Raw genomic sequence first — 20,597 nt, forward strand, 5'->3', positions numbered from 1 at the left:
GGGAGAAGGGGTAAGGGGTAGTGAGGGGAGAGGGAGGAGGGAGAGAGGGGAATAGGGGAGGATGAGGGGGAGAGGGGATGAGAGAGGGGAGAGAGGAGAGGAGAGGGGAGAGAGGGGAGAGAACGAGAGGGAGGGAGAGGGAGGATAGCGGAGAGAGGGGGATGGGGGAGAGAGGGGGAGAGGAGAAGGGGAGGAGGAGAGAGGGAGAGTGGGAGAGGGAGGGAGGAGAGGGGGTGAGGGGGGAGAGAGGAGAGGGAGGGGAGGAGAAGGGAGAGAGGGAGAGAGGGGTGAGGGGGGAGAGGGGGGAGGGGGAGAGGGGAGAGGGGAGAGAGGAGAGAGGGGGATAGGGGAGAGAGGGAGATGGGGAGAGAGGGGGGGGAGAGAGGGTGGAGGAGGTGAAGGAGGAGAGGGGGAGAGGAGGGAGGGAGGGAGGGGAGAGGGGAGAGCGAGGGGAGAGGGGGAGGGAGGAGAGGGAGGGAGTGAGAGGGGAGAGGGAGGGGGAGAGTGGGAGAGGGGAGAGCGGGGGGGGAGAGAGGGAGAGAGAGGGAGAGGGAGGGTGGAGAGGGAGAGAGAGAGGGGACCGAGAGGGAGAGAGCGGAGAGGGGGAGAGGGGGACGAAGGGAGAGAGAGGAGAGAGGGGGAGAGAGGGGAGAGAGAAGAGAGAGGGGAAGAGAGGGAGAGAGGGGAGAGGGGAGGGGAGGCGAAGAGGGGAGAGGGGAGAAGAGGGAGAGGGGAGAGTTTGCAGTGCACAAATTGAACATTCCTACGTTACAACAATGATTACATTTACAAAAGTTCTTCATTATCTGTGTAGCACATTGATAGTTGTGAAAGATTGCGATACAAATTTAACCAGCTTCTTTTGTATCTCCACAGAACATCACCATGTCCATCTTGAAGATTCATGCCCGTGAAATATTTGATTCGCGTGGTAACCCCCACTGTCGAGGTGGACTTGTATACTGGAAAAGGTCAGTTTTACCTGTGACAGTGCACTGACTTCTTCTGATTAACATTGTTTTATTGTTCCTAAAAACATGAAGCGGTTACTTCCTGTTACTGGTAATCGGGACTTTTAAGTGAAATGGAGATTTATATGGGGAGGGAGACTTTGGGGTTTTGGTGGGGAGGGGGATTGGGGAGTTTCGGTAGCGATGGGGATTGGGGGGTTTTGGTGGAGAGGGGGCTTGGGGGCTTTACAGGGGAGGGGATTTGGTGGTTTGGGGGCAGGATTGAGGGTTTTGATGGAGAGGGGTTTGGAGGTTTTGGTGGAGAGGGAGATAGGGGTGTCTGAAGTGCAGAAGAAATTTTGGAGGGGAGTGGAGCATTTGGCATGAGGGGAAATGCAGATTTCTGTGGGGTCATTTTCTTGATTCTTTCAAGGGATGTAGGCAAGGTCAGTACTTGTCCATCTCTTAATGCCCTTGAACTGAGTGACTTACTTGTTCATGAGGTAATGCTGACATCCTCAGTCAAAGATTGGGGGACCTGACATTGGAAACTTTACAGGGGTCATTGTGATTTAGAGCCACTCCCCACTACAGGAGTCCATCCACAATCTGAGGCATTCAGTGGGTTATTATGTTGGAAGCAACTATTGCCTGCCATTAGGTGTTGCTGGTCTATGATTGGTTGGAGGTCTCAGTGCGCGAATCTGCTCCAGCAGAGTCCTTCATCCCACAGGAATGCCTGTCAATTGCCTGAGTATACAGGGTGCACAGACTTCCCCTAAAAGAGGCAGTGTTGATCTATCACTTGTCACCTCCGTTAAATACCACCGTATAACTGTGTTTTAAACCAAAATGGCAGCTTAACTCTGAAAAACTGTTGGCGTCAGGAGAATGCAGTTGTGTTATTCTGTGTAATGTTGTTTTTTAAGCAGTGTACTTTTTTAATTGAGAATTTTTTTGTAAATTTAAAAGTAGTTCAAATTACTTTTCACTAGGTACAGGTTGTATCATTGGATTGGTTAAACTTACTGTGGAGATTTAATTGCCAAAAGTGGTTCTGGAGTATAGCGTAACTGGAGCACATGTGACTTTTGTAAATCTTGTTGTATTTTTGTCCTGTTAATGCTGTCTGTCCTACATAACATTTCCACAGTAAAGATGTTTTTTGATGAACTTGTAGCTGAATTATAGATGAACTTGGTTAGTTGTAATTTCCTTGGTTAGCATATATTATCCAGTTGTCAAGAGTCACCACACTTTCAGAAGGTTGCTAAGACATACAGAAGGTGCAGGAAAGATTAACAAGGATGGTTCTAGGGATGGAGGACTTCAGTTACGTGGATAGATTAAAAGAAGCTGGGGCTGCTTCTCCTCAGACGAGAGATGATTAAGAGAAGAGTTGATAGATCATGAGGAATCTGGACAAATAATAACAGATGGGTTGAAAACCAGGGGACACCAATTTAACATGAATGACAAATGAATTAGTGTCTAACAGGAAGGAAATCTTTCTTACATGGCAAGTGGTTGGGTTCTGGAATGCACTGTGGTGCAGGAACATTTGCTCAAAGATCTAAAGATAATTGGATATTGGAGAGAAAAAGAAAATTGCAAGTCTATGACAGCAAAGATGGATGAACTGAATTTCTTTTGCAAAAAGCGAGCATGGACAGGATGCACTGAATGGCCTCCTTCTGTGCTGATGCCATTCCGTGATTCTATCATCTACTTTGAATTCGCAATGTGTGTGAGCTGCGTCTATTCAGTGATAACGTGGAGTTTGAGGACTGCAGATGCTGAAGATGCTTTTCCAGCACCACACTTTTCGATTGTGGAGTTTGTGGCACACTTAGCTTAAATCCTAAAGTAGGCAAAATATAGCAAACTTGCCAATTTCTGGTTAATGGCTTAATTTACAACATTATGCCTTTCCTCCAAAACAGAAACTTCATGACCCATTTTAAGCACTCAATTGTAAAATAATACGGTTAATTAACTACAGGTTGAATTTGTTGGCTATTATAAGACATAAGACCATCAGACCATAAAACCATAAGACGTAGAAGTGAAAGTAAGGCCAATCGAGTCCACTCCACCATTCAATCATGGCTGATGGGCATTTCAATCCCACTTTCCTGCATTCTCCCTGTATCCCTTAATTCCTTGCGAGATCAAGAATTTATCAATCTCTGCCTTGAAGACATTTAACGTCCCAGCCTCCACTGCACCCGGTGGCAATGAATTCCACAGGCCCACCACTCTCTGGCTGAAGAAATGTCTCCTCATTTCTGTTCTAAATTGACCCCCTCTAATTCTAAGGCTGTGCCCACAGGTCCTAGTATCCCCGCCTGATGGGAACAATTATATTACCTCCATTTCCACCAAAATGTTTTTATAAGCAAACTTGGTTATAAAAATGATTCCTGGGTCAAGGCATTTTTACCTACAAAAGGTACCAAAATAACTCAATGCTTATTATAAATGCTGCTTTGTGGTTGCTTAAAATGGCTCAGGAACTTGGAACTGCTGATAGCATGAAGTGCAACATCTTTGTGCTTTTCTAACCCACAAAACTGGCTGAACGCCCTTTGGCAGGGGTATGGGTCTTCAAATAGTCACCTAGTAAGTGTTGTGTCTATGATGATATTCCTGGTGCTGCCAGTTTTGCAGTATTTCTGCATTTGGATTGGTAGCTTAACGAAGATTGTTTATTCCTTCATGTGGAAGTTGCACAATTAGAGGTCGTGCAATGATTTAGATTAGTTACCTTTCTAATGTGTTGCTTTGAGTAATATATTTCTGAGCTATTCAGAGTAGGAAGGGAGTCTGTCATAGCTGGTACTGTATCATCCCGACTTAAGCCATTGGATAATTTCTTTGGATTAACATTTCAGAGTCCATCTGCTCATTGCTGGCTGGAGGAGGCTGTGTGCGATGTAACCGAGTCTCTTGCTGATTGAATACATTTGCTGAGGCTGATGTAAACCCCAGAGAATAGTCACTGTGATACAGTGTGCAGGTCTGTAGCTTGGTTCAAAGATAAATATAGCAGCCTGTTCAGTAACCGGACCTGCTTTGGCTGGAGGTCTTGGACGGAATGTTGGAGCTGAAAATCATTTGCGCTGGATTACACTTGGTTTGCTGAAGATTGTAAGGACCCAAATGAAGGTATAGAATACAGTAAACTGAACCTTGGCACACTACTGATTTGAAAGGAATACTGTATCCTATCAGTCTCTACTACATTCAGTTCAGCCCCAAGCTGACAAATCCCCGTTCTTTGTATTAATCCTTTGGTTTCAAACTGGAGTGTTTTCTTGAGATAAGTGCTTTGAAAATGCAAAGCTAGCTACAAATGAAGGGGTGGGGGGAGATGCACAACGGATTAAAATTTTGTCCATTTTATCTTTTGAAATGTGTTTGAATCCATTTTCAATGGTCTCCAATACTGCTCTTCATGACAAGAGTTCTGTATGTTTTAGAGTTAGGTTCTATTGAACGTGTACTCAAAATCAAGGTAGAAGATATAGTGAAAGGTGTACAATGTAACCACACTCAGCACCATCTTAGGCACAAAATCTTAGTTACAGAAATGGAGAAATAAAGAAAGAAGTTAAAATGTCAAACATTACAGTGCTTCCTTCAGCCATGGGCCTGTGGATATTCCAAACTGAGCTTTCCCAAGAGGGCTCGCTCTCCCCTCGTGCTGAGCTAAGTCCTGCCCGGGCACACCAGGCTTCACTGCCGCTCGCAAGACTTTGGCCCCAGTTAACACATTGCTTGCCATCCTTCACCACCTCATCACTGACCTTATGTCATCCTGCACCACTGCCACCTCCCAGGCTCATGCTGGGCTCCAGCTGATGCCACACTCCGTCACTGCCACTGTCCCCACTGTACCAGTTTTACGAACATTCCAGGTACACACTGGCCCTACTCTCTTCCATACTAGGCCTTCTCACCTCTGCGCTGGGCATACTCACCTCCATACTGGGCCTACTGTCTTCCACGCTGGGCCTACTCTTCTCCGCGTTGGGCCTACTCTTCTCCGCGTTGGGCCTACTCTCCTCTGCGCTGGGCCTATTCCCCTCTGCGCTGGGCTTACTGTTCTCCACGCTGGGCCTACTCTTCTCTGCGCTGGGCCTACTCTTCTCTGCACTGGGCTTGCTGTTCTATGCGCTGGGCCTACTCTCCTCCATACTGGGCCTACTCTCCTCCATACTGGGCCTACTCTCCTCCATACTGGGCCTACTCTTCTCTGCACTGGGCCTACTCTTCTCTGCGCTGAGTCTACGCTTCTCCGCGCTGGGCCTCCTCTCTTTTGCGCTGGGCCTCCTCTCCTCCATACTGGGCCTACTCTTCTCCGCGCTGGGCCTACTCTTCTCCGCGCTGGGCCTACTCTTCTCCGCGCTGGGCCTACTCTTCTCCGCGCTGGGCCTACTCTCTTTTGCGCTGGGCCTCCTGTCTTTCGCGCTGGGCCTCCTCTCCTCCATGCTGGGCCTATTCTCCTTTGCAACTACATTCCTGATGAAAAGCTTATGCCCAAAACGCCGACTATCCTGCTCCTCTGATGCTGCCTGACCTGCTGTGCTTTTCCAGCGCCACACTTTTCAACTCTGTCCTCTGTCCTCTGCGCTGGGCCTTCTGTCTTTTGCGTTGGTCTCACTCGAGGTCTGCGCTCGACGCACCTGAGGTCCGTGAGGTCTGTTACTGATGCCATCAACCTCAAGAGGTAAGTAAGGAAAATTGAAGATCGAAAAGAGAAAGGAAAGGAAATGCCATCAGAACAGAGGAGGTTTGGCGCAGGGGCCCTACCCCACCACCATCTCGCTTGCTTAGTTTGGTGAATGTTGGATGTTTTTAGGCAACAAATGCTCTAGTCCAATTCATACTTTAATTTTCTATCATCTGTCGGATGGCAGGCTTTGAACTCTGACAGTGAGAGTCATCCTTTGCTGAATAGCTGCAGGACAAACCAGGGGCCCTGTGTCATTGATATCTACTCCAGAAGCCTCAGGATAAACCCCTTCAGCCCGTGTGGAGAGAGACAAACAATGCTCAAGTGTTACTGAGCACTGAGTGACCTGGCTGCAGATCAAGTGTCAGACAACTCATCTGAAACTCAGCAAATGAGGAGATGATTGCATGGCTTTGGGGATTTGCATACACCAAATAATTTTTTAAAAACTTCTTCAGTTGAGGCAAATGTTTCACCCACAGAGAAATATATTCTTTTCTGAACTTCTTATTGACTTCTTATGAATTGAGGGGTTTGGTTGAGGCAAGCTATTGCTGAGTCAGAAGACTGGAGATTGTAAAAGTGTAATGTGATCATTCAAAGAACAAAGCAGAGTGTTTAGATTACATTGCTGACAATGTGGAAACAGGCCCTTCAGCCCAACAAGTCCACACCAACCCTCCAAAGGGTAACCCACCCAGACTCATTCCCCTCCCCTATATTTACCCCTGATTAATGTACCTAACACCACAGGCAATTTAGCATTGCCAATTCACCTAACCTGCACATCTTTGGATTGTGGGAGGAAACCAGAGCATCCAGAGGAAATCCACACAGACAAAAGGGAGAACTTGCAAACTCCACACAGTCACCCAAGGTAGGAATTGAACCCAGGTCCCTGGCACTGTGAGGCAGTATTGCTAACCACTGAGCCACTGTGCTGCCTTATGTTAGGGGGAAACATTTGCATACAGAAGATTAATAAGAAATGAGGCACTGTACCAGAAACAATCATAGCTTTTGAAAAGGAAATGAATAAGTGATTAAGTAAGAGAAACAAACACAAGGTTATGGAGAAAGAGGGCATGACTAAATGGATATCTCAAACTTGTATAAGTACAATGGGTCAAATTGCCCTTGGCATTGAACATGCTACATCACGTTGCAAGATGGGGTTTGTTTACTGTGTATTATTTGATTATATTGACATTGCAGTGTTGAGCAAGTATTGCTTCGTAATATTACTGATACTGAAATTGAAAGCTGAATCTTTGTTTCTGAATCCAATTTTCTTGCCACAAACACATGTATACAATTGTGGAATTTTTAATTACACCTTCCCCTGGAGAGAACTATCAATGTTGTTTACTGAATTATAGTTTAGAAAGTGTGGATTACACTTAATGGACATTCTACAAGGTCATTCTTTTTAACTGTCTCCAGTAGTTAGCAACAACAGTATTCACCTCTTCAAGATCAACAAGCTCAAATGAGTAGTTGTATTAATACTTCTCCAGTACAGTTAATGCAGACCTTTTGTTTATCTACCAGTTGACACCTTCTACATTATGGGGGTTGCCTAGGAATACAAGAGCATGTTTGGAAGGCACAAAACCATTTGGTGGAGTGTTCTTTTGTGTGGTGGTGCCTCATCAAAGCAAACCAATCTTGATGAAGAATCATCTGGACTCGGTACGTTAGCTTGCTCTCTCTATGGATACACCCTGACCCGCTATGATTTCCAGCATTTTTTTTTGTTTTCAGTACAGATTCCAGCATCTGCAGTAATTTGTTCCTTCACTGTGATTGGATCATTTTGAATTGGGATGTGTGTATGTTGACCACCTCGCTGACCCACTTGCACCATAGCTGATCAATATAAACCTTTCCGCCAGATATGTGAAAGATCCTGACTACGTCAGCCTCTGAATGCAAGGAGCACCTATTTTTATGTCTTAGTTACCTCCAGCCCTGTAGTTATAAAAGGGTTTTCAACTGTAGGTGCGGTAAGATTAGATTAGATTCCCTACAGTGGCAACAGACCCTTCAGCCCAACCAGTCCACAACAACCCCCCGAAGAGTAACCCACCTCCCTCTGACTAACACCCCGGGCAATTTAGCATGGCCAGTTCACCTTACCTGTACATCTTTGGAGTGTGGGAGGATACAGGAGCACCCAAAGGAAACCCACGCAGACACAGGGAGAATGTGCAAACTCCACACAGAAAGTCACCCGAGGCTGGAATTGAACCTGGACCCCTAGTGCTGTAAGGCAGCAGTGCTAACCACTGAGCCACCATGCCACCCCTATCACTAAGATGATGGGTAAAGGAATAAACAACTTTGCAGACTAAGGTAGTTCTGCCCTACCCACTATCAGTCACCACTGGAACAAAATAGCTTCAGAATTAATGGGAATGTACAGAAGTTCTAAATATTTAGCATTTTGATATTAAATAAATTCACATCTTTATTGTATATTGTTAATAAATTATTAGTTTTGGGCAGGAGCAAAAGTATTATTATTTTCATATTATAAATATTAATATTACAAGAGAACGTACATATTAGAAACATTATATCACAATCTTCTGAGAAATAAATACTTGTTGCTTATCTGTATTAATGAAACAGAAGCAAGAGTATCATCTGTGTTGCTGATGAAACTACATTGTTGTTGCTCATGTGAATGATGACTTGTGCTGAGCTTACTGGAGCTGATCTGGTTGTATAGAATCATGCAAGTGCTGGGGTTGAGATTTTTAGCATGGTCTCATGGAAGGCCATGATGCTTATTGGCTAATATTTTAGACCAACTGTTCCTTGAACTGATGTTGTAGTCTTGACAATTGTAATAAATATCTGTAATATATTCTCATTATTTGGGAATGTGTTTTTTTTAGAAGTAGAGATAAATGGAGTTTGGTTTCAATTCTGTGAAGGTAACTTTTTGAAAAGAGGTCAGAAAGTCAATTTGAACAGTGACCTAATTACACTGTAACCAAGAAAGCAAGTGATTTAGTGAAGTGCATGGCAAAGTAACTGTGATGTTAATCTTGTTGAGTTAGTGGAAAAGAAATCAAAACAGTGGCCTTTAGTTTAGTTTGTTTTTAGTTCAGAAGAATTGGGAGTTGAGATTAGGAAAACTGTTTTTACATTAGCAGAAGAGTTTAGTTTGGGAAATCTCCAAGCTGAGAGTGTTTGCATAGAGTGTTTCAAGTTATCAGAACTGATCAGAGGTTTGGGTATCAAAACTAGGAAACAACCATAAATTATCTCAGCAATGCAAACAGTCTGTTTTGGAAAATAATTAAAGAGTCGAGATGGGAATGATATTTCTCTGGGATTGAGTATCTGTAACCCATATTGCTAGAAAGCAGGTTGAAGCGTTGTATTGCTATTTATGTTACGTTTTCTGAGCTATAGCTTTTTTTTTCACATACACTTGTATTCACATAAGGTCACAAATGGACCTTAACAGAGGAACACATTTCAGTAACTAGACACCATGGGAATCAACTGCAAAATTAACTTATGACCTATCAAGCCAGGTTCTACTCTGGGATCTGTCTTGTCCAATGTTCAATCGGCTGGGATCATAATATTCTCCAAGTAAATTCCTGGATGGTCTCCTACATTCTACCCTTCACAAACTTATTCTTGTTGAAAAGTGTGGCACTGGAAAAGCACAGTAGGTCAGGCAGCATCCGAGGAGCAGGAGAATCAACATTTTGGGCATAAGTCCTTCATCACATTCCTTCATTGGTTAGTTCAGATGGCTGATGGCTGGTCTGTGATGAAGAGTGATATCACAGTACGGGTTCAATTCGCACACTGGCTGAGGTTACTATGAAGGACTCTCCTTCTCAATCTCTCCCCTTGCCTAAGTTGTAGAGATCCTTTGGTTAAACCACCACCTCTCATCTGTATAATGAGAGAGCATATCAATAGGACTGTAGTGACTTTACCTTCACCTCTCCAAAGTTTGCTGCCTGTGTCCATAGTTGCATCAAAACCCATTCATAATTAACACCTCTCTACTCAGTAACCTACATTAACTTTAGGTTAAGCAATGCCTCTTTTGTAAATTCACATCTTTGTTTTTAAATCACTCTATGGCCTTGCTTTGGTGTGCTTTATTCTGTTGCAGGTGATATATCAGTAAAAGTTTGTTCTTGATGGACCTTGATAACTCTTTTCTGCTGTTTAGACAACATGGGAATTAGGTTATGTTATACAATTATTCATTCATGGGATACTAATGGAGTAACAGCTGACTCACTTTTGCTGAAACAATACTTACTTATAGATATGGGGAGAGGCAATGACCATGTGGTATTGTTGCTAGAACACTAATCTAGAACCTCAGCAAATGTTCTGGGGAACTGAGTTTGAATCCTGCCATGATGGATGGTAGAATTTAAATTTGATTTTTAAACAAAGCTGGAGTTAAAAATCTACTGATGACTATGAAACCATTGCCAATTGTCAGAAACACCCATCTGGACCACTAATGTCCTTCAGGAAAGGAAACATGCCATCCTCACCTGGTCTGGCCTACGTGTGACTCCTGACTCACAACAATGTAGTTGACTCTCAACTGCGCCCTGAAATGACCTAGTTAGCACTCTGTTCAAGGACAGCGAGAGACAAACAACTAATATTGATCTTGCTTTTTATCCCTCCTGTGCAGCTGTAACCTTGTGTGCCCTGCACTGTCTAAGCACCCTATGATCTGTATGTCCTTGTTTGCTATGATCTGCCCGTACTCCTCAGAAAACAAAACTTTTCACTGTACGTAGGTACATGTGACAACAATAAATCAAATCAAATCAAATGGTGACCAACCAGCAAATGACTAGTTGAAAAATAATATGGTGCTTTTGTTTAGAGTAAATTGATATCTAGTTGTGCTTGTTTGATACATGCTTTGAATAGATAATAAGATAAAGCATCTCAACAGCCACATGAGAACAATAAAAGGATTGAATAAAACTCTCATGATTTGAGACTTGGCTCATTTTATTTGAAGCTTTTGAGTCACCTTTCCCAATATTCACTTGGAGCAAAGTAAGAGCATTTCATACAATAACGTCATCAAATCTTGTCCTTTCTTATTGGGAATTAGTTTTGATTCAAAGTTGAAGATCATTCTTTTGGAATTGCCCAAGTTTCTTATAATAATCAAGTGCAATATTTGTTTATTTGCATGCCTTTAAAGGTGCCTTGAGCATCTATTAGTACATTGTTGTGTTGCCCATAAACAGCTAGGAACCAATTTACCAAGAAAGAATTGTTATGTATAAGTGTTCCAGGGGATGATAGTCACAGCTACACTGGGGAGTCTAGTGATGTGTAACAGGGCATTAGCCTAAAGCAGGCTTCTCACCAGTGTGGTGAGCTGTAACAAACACAATATGCTCTAACCTTTCCAAGTCTAAAATGTGACAATTTCTAACATATTGAAAGATAACTTGAAGGCAACATATTACCTAGTCCTTTTGAAGTGAAGATTTCCTGTCGTCTCAAATCTTCAAGAAATTCTTTAAGGCTGCAGTTTTACAATATAATTAACTGAAAATTCTGTCTCTGAATTTGTAAGATTTCTGCACAGGTAGTTTTTAAAAATAAGTTAATAATCTCCATCCAGTAGACAAAACTGAGTTGTTTATCAATGCATTAGCTTTGTTCAGCATTCAAAATTCACAATCGGTGTCAGCAGAATTATATTTGCAAATATGCAAACCTAAACTAGTGAACTGTTCTCTAAATTTCAAACTCTAACTCTCTCTATCTTTCTCTCTGTCTCTGTCTCTTGCGCTTCAGAACAAAGGTTTCAGATTCTTTTCTAACAGCCCCAGCAACACTTGGAGTAGCAGGGTTTTTGCATGGTAGGATAGGGAGAAGGTTCAGAGGATGGCAATGCAGGAAAATACAAGCTTGCGATTACAGAACTTGGTGTTTGATGTGAGACATCTTGCACGGTTTAACGTTCCCAATTGGTGGCTACATAGCCGCGTACACCTGCTGTCTACCTCCCTTTCCTTTTTCCAACATGTTTCCCAAATCCCAACTTTGAGGAATTTTTCTATTGCCACTCCTAATAGCTCCTCTCTGGTTTCAGTGTAATTTTTGGTTTGTCTTTGAGAAATGCCTTGAAGTACTTAAAGAGAAAATGGAAGTTGTCAATGTTGGTTTTTGTTTTTCAATTTTTACAGCTTGAATTAAATACTAGTTGATATTAAATGTGCATGGAACAGTGCCTTTTTGTAGTAGAGCTTCCAGGCACAGGCAGCTTTTTATTTAGTGAACCCAACAATTTGTATTGTATGTAATTTGCAGACAGTCGTTGCTTGCTAAGTCTGGCAGCCTTTTGTGCAATACAGTTTGACCTTTCAAAGCAAAGGCAACATGGCTGGGTAGATCAGTCACAATTTATTAGATTGCTTGATGAATTTTATTCAATTGACCTTTTCTTTTACTTAATGTGTCCAGACAAGTTCTGCAAAGTACTGACTGCACACTTTGAAAGAACCGAGGAGGGTGATAATTCACGTTCATGGTGCATTGTACAAGTGTTTATCTAGAGTCTGGGACCATTCTCTTTGATCGGGAGGGTATTCGAGTATTTTTAGTTTTCACAAGCAGTGAACAATTGAATCCTGGGAATTATAGTCCCATTAGGCAGACATTAGGTATGGGTGAGATGCTTGCCTGGATCATAAGATGCTCTTTATGATTGCTTGAATGAATAAAAGGTCAGCTGAACCAAATGACATAGCTTTTCGGAACGTGGGGGAAGGCCATGTCTTAATCATTTGCTCGAATGTTTGAATGATCTACAAGGTTAGTCCACAGCTATCCTTGTAGACATATAATTGAGCAATCAGCCTGTGGAAAAAGCCTTTCTAAATAGATTACACTGCATGAGAGATTCTTCTGCAGCCAGTGCTATGTTGCTAGAACGGCTGGAGAATTGGCTGAATAAATGTGGGCAGGAGGTTGCCATTAAGAGTTTTTGAATCTGCTTGAAGATCCATTAAAAGTGTCATTCCACGTGGATTAATTGATTGTTTCTTTCTAAAGATTGTCAAAAATGAGCTGTTTGGGCAAATAGTCCCCAAGTCTATAGGTTCTGTAACTTCTCACACACACACATACGTACACACATATACAAGCACACACATACACACACACACACACACACACACACACACTCTCTCTCTCTCTCTCTCTCTCTCTCTCTCTCTTCTGACTGAATTGGCTGTTTCTTGGCTTTAACTTAGATCAGTGCAGAGTCAAACATGTTTGAAATGTACACCAAGTGTGTTCACACATGGCATGGAACAGAACTGACAATTGTTGTGAAAGAAGAAACTTGCTGTCACAGTTCACAAGAATCATGACCAATGCCAAAATGTCTGAAGAGAAGTGCTGAAATGAGGGGTTTCAACCATTTCCATTTGACTGGTCAGTCAGTCACCAGAAGGGAAAGTGAGGACTGCAGATGCTGGAGTCAGTCAAAAGTGTGATGCCGGAAAAGCACAAAGTTAATGTTTCCAAACGTCAATTCTCCTGCTTCTTGGATGCTGCCTGACCTGCTGTGCTTTTCCAGCACCACACTTTTCTTCAGTAACCAGAGGAGACGTAAGGCTTTCATAAAAGAGCCAGGGAAGCTGAGAAATATTCTTAAATCATATGGTCAATTAACAAGACTAGACCATGAACTATCGGAAACAATTTGAGGAGATTTGGCATATGGTAGCTTTAGGGCAACTTGCTAAATGCTGCAATCCTTTAAGGCATTTAATTTACTTGAGCCTTGGCTTCACATGGCACAGGGTGAAAATACAGAGGAAATGCCAGACCCTTATTTTGTACGCTAACCAACTCTGGGAGCCAGAGCTGAGAGCAGAAACATCAGTCCTAAATATTTGAACACTGGCAGGGGAATCCCTGATCAGTGGGGCCACGTATGATTTTGCACTGAGCCTGATGAAATTCTAAAGAAGCGTCACTGGACTTGAAATATTAACTCTGCCTTCTCCCTCAGGTGCAGCCCGACCTGCTGATCTTCTCCTGCGATTTCTATTTTTGATATGATTTTGGAGATCTTCCAACAAGCCATGAAGTGATCTGAAGTGTCAAACTCAGCAAAGATACTTCAGTTTACGTTCCAGAGATGGTTTTCCATACCCAGGGTGGGGGTGTGGTGGTTGGGGGGGTTGGGTGCAGTGTTTGTCAACCTAAGCACCAGTCACTTGATTTTGACAGACAGAATGGAGGCTTCAGTTGTGAAAGTGAGCTGTGAAACTCAAGTGCCCTGTTGCTAATTAAAATCTTCCTGCTTTTGGATCTGAGTCTTATTGCTTGTGCATATCCAAATCTTGACATTCATTGGCATGCCTTTCCTTGTAAAATTAGAATGTTTAAAATTGCATTCACGTTACAATTTTGAGTTTAAAAAGGGCACCTCTTTTGGGTAAAATGTGAAACCAACAATTTTTATTAAGACCATAAGACAGAGGAGCGGAAGTAAGGCCATTCGGCCCATCGACTCCACTCCGCCATTCAATCATGGCTGATGGGCATTTCAATTCCACTTACCCACATTCTCCCCGTAGCGCTTAATTCCTTGTGACATCAAGAATTTATCAATTTCTGCCTTGAAGACATTTAGCGTCCCAGCCTCCACTGCACTCTGCGGCAATGAATTCCACAGGCCCACCACTCTCTGGCTGAAGAAATGTCTCCGCATTTCTGTTCTGAAATGACCCCATCTAATTCTAAGGCTGTGTCCACGGGTCCTAGTCTCCTCGCCTAACAGAAACAATTTCCTAGCATCCACCCTCTCCAAGCCATGTATTATCTTGTAAGTTTCTATTAGATCTCCCCTTAATCTTCTAAACTCCAATGAATACAATCCTAGCATCCTCAGCTGTTCCTCATGTTAGACCTACCATTCCAGGGATCATCCGTGTGAATCTCCGCTGGACACGCTCCAGTGCCAGTATGTCCTTCCTGAGGTGTGGGGACCAAAACTGGACACAGTGCTCCAAATGGGGCTTAACCAGAGCTTTATAAAGTCTCAGTAGCACAACGGTGCTTTTATATTCCAACCCTCTTGAGATAATTGACAACATTGCATTCGCTTTCTTAATCACAGACTCAACCTGCATGTTTACCTTTAGAGAATCCTCGACTAGCACTCCCAGATCCCTCTGTACTTTGGCTTTACGAATTTTCTCACCGTTTAGAAAGTAGTCCATGCTTGTATTCTTTTTTCCAAAGTGCAAGACCTCACATTTGCTCACATTGAATTCCATCAGCCACTTTCTGGACCACTCTTCCAAACTGTCTAGATCCTTCTGCAGCCTTCCCAGTTCCTCAGTACTACCTGCCTGTCCACCTAACTTTGTATCATCGGCAAACTTCGCTAGAATGCCCCCAGTCCCTTCATCCAGATCATTAATATATAACGTGAACAGCTGTGGCCCCAACACTGAACCCTGCGGGACACCGCTTGTCACCGGCTGCCATTCCGAAAAAGAACCTTTTATCCCAACTCTCTGCCTTCTGTCAGACAGCCAATCCTCAATCCAGATTTCAACCCCAGGGCATCAATGTGGACTTCAACAGTTTCCTCATTTCCCCTTTCCCCCACCTCACCCTAGTTCCAAACTTCCAGCTCAGCACTGTCCCCTTGACTTGTCTGGACTTGTCCTACCTGCCTATCTCCTTTTCGACCTATCCACTCCACCCTCTCCTCCCTGACCTATCACCTTCATCTCCTCCCCCACTCACCCATTGTACTCTATGCTACTTTCTCCCTACCCTGACCCTCCTCTAGCTTATCTCTCCACGTTCCAGGCTCACTGCCTTTATTCCTGATGAAGGGCTTTTGCCTGAAACGTCGATTTCAAAGCTCCTTGGATGCTGCCTGAACTGCTGTGCTCTTCCAGCACCATTAATCCAGTATCTGGTTTCCAGCATCTGCAGTCATTGTTTTTACCTTTTTAATCCTCAATCCATACCAGTAGCTCACCTCTAACACCATGGGCCCTCACCTTGCTCAGCAGCATCCCGTGTGGCACCTTATCAAAGGCCTTTTGGAAGTCTAGGTAGACCACATCCACTGGGTTTCCCCGGTCTAACCTACTTGTCACCTCTTCAAAGAACTCCAACAGGTTTGTCAGGCACGACCTCCCCTTACTAAATCCATGTTGACTTGTTCTAATCCGACCCTGCTCTTCCAAGAATTTAGAAACCTCATCTTTAATGATGGATTCTAGAATTTTACAACAACCGAGGTTAGACCAATTGGCCTATAATTTTCCATCTTTTGTCTTGATCCTTTCTTGAACAAGGGGTTTACAACAATGATCTTCCAATCATCCGGGACTTTCCCTGACTCCAGTGACTTTTGAAAGATCTCAACCAATGCCTCCGCTATTTCCTCAGCCACCTCCCTCAGAACTCAAGGATGTAGCCCATCGGGGCCAGGAGATTTATCAATTTTAAGACCTTTTAGCTTTTCTAGCACTTTCTCTTTTGTAATGGCAACCATACTCAACTCAGCCCCCTGACTCCCTTTAATTGTTGGGATATTACTCATGTCTTCCACTGTGAAGACTGATGCAAAGTACTTATTAAGTTCTCCTGCTATTTCCTTATCTCCCATCACTAGGCTTCCAGCATCAGTTTGAAGTGGCCCAATGTCTACTTTTGCATGTCGTTTGTTTCTTATGTATTGAAAGAAACTTTTACTATCATTTCTAATATTATTGTAAAATGTAATGACAACAGAAACACCTGCTTTAAGAGGGAATAGTTCTGAAATCAATTGATCTTTGTCCAAACTATATTTGAAAGCAAATCTACCTTTTCACCAACAAAATAAATTGTGTGAAGACTTTTCTAGCATTCCTGAGTGTGTTTAAAATTTGCCTGTTTCAGGGTGAATAGACAGGCAAAGTTGCATCTCCCGCAGATCTGGGATTGATTGATGGAGTTAATTGAATCAATGCATTTGTAAAGATGTTTCAAATACCTATAATTTCCTTCAAACCTCAGTGGCCCTTAAAATTGCTGTATTAAACGTATTGGGAAATTTTGAAACTGTTTTTTCCATTAAGAAGCTGACATTGATGTTTTAACTTGATTTAAGTATCCTGATAATTGTGTTTCTTCTGTTTTATCATTCGTCACCTGTCCTTTGGATATATTATGAAATATTCTGGGGTCTAGTCTCTAACTAATAACTTTGGTATCTTTTTAAAGGCTGTTGCCTATTTGAATAAATTTGTCAATGAAACACTTGCATTAATTTAGTGCCTCGACCTCAAATATTTTGAAGAGCCTCCTGTACAAAAACAATTTCTTTGAACTGCCGTTACTTCCCTTGTGGACTGAAGTTAACCGCTTTTAAAAAAAAAAGCAAAAGTACTCCAAAAACAAAACAAACAAAGCAATGAACTGCAGATGTTGGAAATCTGAGACAAAAACAAACATTTCTGGAGAAACTCAGCAGATCCAGAAGTATCTGTGCAGAGAAAGCAGAGTTCATGTTTTGAGTGCCATTCTTCAGAACTGAAGGGAGCTAGGAAGAAGTAATGTATATTCTGAAGCTGGAGGTGCCGGTGTTGGACTGGGGTGGACAAAGTTAAAAATCACTCAATACCAGGTTATACCCTCCAACAGATTTATTTGGAAGTACTAGCTTTCGGAGCACAGCTACCTGATGAAGGAGCAGCGCTCCGAAAGCTAGATTTTCCAAATAAACCTGTTGGACTATAACTTGATGTTGTGTGATTTTTAACCAAGTATATTCTGAAGACAGGGACTGGGGGAAAGGAAACCATGATTGGTGGAGATGGAGCCCAGAGAGAGGGAGAGCTGCATTCAGGCAGGCAGGGCAATGGATAATGGTGAACCAGAAAGAGAGAAAAGCTGGTAAGAGGGACCATGAGTATGTGAGAATGGGTTTGCTGTGAACGAAAGCAGCCCATATCATGACAGGACCAGGGCTGTGGGGTAGGTAAATGTTATAAAAGGTGTTCAGGCCCTCCAGCCCATTTTCACCTAAATGTCCCTATTACCAGCTTTTCTTCCTCCTGGCTCACGTTAAACCATCCCTTTGTGTGCCAGACCAATGTCCACTCTCCCTGGGCTCCATCTCCATCTATTGAGTACTCCTAACTCCCCCACCCCTTTTCAGCATATATACCACCCTTTCCCAGCTACCATCAGTTCTGAAGAAGGGCCACTGGACTCATAAATGTTAACTCTGCTTTCTCTCCATGGATATTGCTCGACCTGTTGAGTTTCTCCAGAAATTTCTGTTTCTGACTAAAGGCATAGAATCCCTACAGTGTGGAAGCAGGCCATTCGGCCTATCGAGTCCACGCTGACCCTCTGAAGAGCATGCCACCCAGACCCATCGCCCCCACCCTATAACCCTGCATTTCCCATGGCTAATCCACCTAGTCTGCATATCCCTGGACAGTATGGGCAATTTAGCATGGCCAGTCCACCTGATCTGCACATTCTTGGACTGTGGGGGGTAACCAGAGCACCCAGAGGTTACCCATGCAGAGGATGTGCAAACTCCACAAAGACGGTCACCCAAGGGTGGAATCAAACCCAGGCCCCTGGCACTGTGAGATAATAGTGTTAGCCACCATGCCACCCTGAAGTTAGCATTGCCCCACTTAATGTTCCATCAGGGAACTTTAGCAGCATTCTTATCATGAATCAGTTAAATGCTCTTTTTTTTTAAATCCTGCCTACAGGTCTGTTCAGAGCAGCAGTCCCCAGTGGTGCATCTACTGGCATTTATGAAGCACTAGAACTTCGAGATGGTGACAAGACGCGATTTTTGGGCAAAGGTAGGTCAGCTTGCTCACTTTGTTTCTCAGTTGCAATATGAACTTTGTGAGCATGTGGAGTTCATTGGAGGAACCAAACCTTCATTGGGGAACACTAACTTTCCTGAAAACTGACCTGAGGCAGATTACAGGAAAACTCCATCCAGAATGTAAATTTGTTTTGTCTGTGACTGCAAATACACATCGCTGGCTACCCCACGATATGGTTTTCACGTTTTAATGTGCAGAGTGCTATAATTTAACCAAATGCATGGGTTAGATTATATGATTTTTAAATCTTTTAAGTCCAGGTATGAGATAAATGAACCAGTTTTAACACTTTAATACCAGTTGAAGATGGGACTACTGTTGCAGGTTCTGTTCGATATTAAAAGGCCATGCCAAAAGCATCAATTCATCAGGGAGCTAATAACTTGTGATAAGGACATGCCCTGCTCAGGTTTTGATGCTATTAGTAATGGTGAGTAATTTAATTGACTTTCTGTTCTTTGACAGTACCATTTATAGTTGGCAGCTTCTACTTGCAGTTTTAATGCAGGGGATCAGCAGAAATTTATCCCTTGTGTGCCATGTGCAGCCTTGAGGTAAATGCTGTTCCAAAGCAGTTTGTGTATCTAGGGTGACATTAGAGTGATTTGTACCGTGCACTTGTGATGTTTGCACAACCTGAATCTTGATGTTTAAAAAGCAAACTTCTGCTGGCATTCCTGTTGGGTGCTAATGGCAGTGAATTTATGATTGTCTGGTTGTGTGTTTATGGTGTTTGCGTCTTAGTATTCCATTGGCATGGCTTTCTTTGCTGTCAATGGAATGTTAATATTATATCAACAACCTGCCATAGTTTAATTAGATTGCTAGTCTGTTGAAGATGCAAGGCTGCGGTTGTGCATTGCTTAAACGCTCTGAGCCTCAAAAATAGAAGTTTGTCTTTACACGACGCCTTTTAACGTCGTAAAACAAGATGCTCCTCTGCATAATCTGGCAGGGATTTGCTCTCAACCAATGACAGAAATTTTGCAACAGCTTGTTAAAGCTTAGACAAATGGGTAAGGAGTGTTCTAAACTAGAGAAGGAGGTTTAGAGAGGGAACTCCAATGATTGGGGTAAAGAAAAGCTGGTGAAAGAGGTGAACCACACAAAGCTAGAATTGGACGGATGTAGAATTCTTGCAGGTTTGCAAGGCTAGAGGAGGGTAGAGGTGAGAAAGGATCTTCTGTCAGAGACTGATGCTGATTGTGGATCTCTTATTCTGTTCCAGGTAAATTGCTAATTTATCACAAACTAGCAACCAAGCCTGGCACATTCCTGAAGCTATTGACCAAAAGAACAACCATTCCATTTTGACTCAATCTTCACATTTCAGCACTGTGCATAATTCATGTGGGGCGGCAGGGTGGCTCAGTAGTTAGCACTGCTGCCTGGAACCTGGATTCGATTCCAGCCTCGGGCGACTGTCTGTGTGGAGTTTGTACATTCTCCCCATGTCCGCGTGGGTTTCCTCCGGGTGCTCCGGTTTCCTCCCACTGTCCAAAGATGTGCAGGTCAGGTGAATTGGCCATGCTAAATTGCCCATAGTGTTCAGGGACGTGTAGGTTAGGCGCATTAGTCAGGGGTAAAATGTAGAGTAGTGGGGTGGGGGACTGGGTCTGGGTGGGTAGCTCTTCGGAGGGTCGGTGTGGGCTTGTTGGGCCAAAGGGCCTGTTTCCACACTGTAGGGATTCTATGTGTAAATCATTTCACATGTATTTGAAATGCAGAACTTAAGTTGGGATCACTCTTCATAGGCAACGCTATTTGATCATGCCCTACGTGACTGATAAAGGCTGGGAGGTGATGGCCGAGAAGTATTCTCGTAGGTTTGTTAATCCAGAGATCCAAGTAATGTTCTGGGGCAGGGTTTGAATCCCACCAATGGTGGAATTTGAATGTCTTAAAAAATTGGAATTGTCTAATGATGGCCATGAAACTATTGTTGATTGTTTGGGAAAATCCCATCTGGTTCACTAATGTCCTTTCGGGAAG

General features: G+C 43.2%; 1 protein-coding gene across 1 annotated transcript in view; it reads left to right on the top strand.

Moving 5' to 3' along the window:
- Nucleotides 1-885: 885 nt before the first annotated feature.
- Nucleotides 886-20,597, top strand: part of eno1a (enolase 1a, (alpha)) — a 72,070-nt gene continuing 52,358 nt past the window's right edge. Inside the window, 3 exon segments of the mRNA XM_072586149.1 lie at nucleotides 886-936; nucleotides 938-971; nucleotides 18,480-18,575. Coding sequence (XP_072442250.1) covers nucleotides 886-936; nucleotides 938-971; nucleotides 18,480-18,575 — 181 coding nt within the window.

This window comes from Chiloscyllium punctatum, chromosome 16 (assembly GCF_047496795.1).
Source record: "Chiloscyllium punctatum isolate Juve2018m chromosome 16, sChiPun1.3, whole genome shotgun sequence".
Taxonomy (NCBI): Eukaryota; Metazoa; Chordata; class Chondrichthyes; order Orectolobiformes; family Hemiscylliidae; genus Chiloscyllium; species Chiloscyllium punctatum.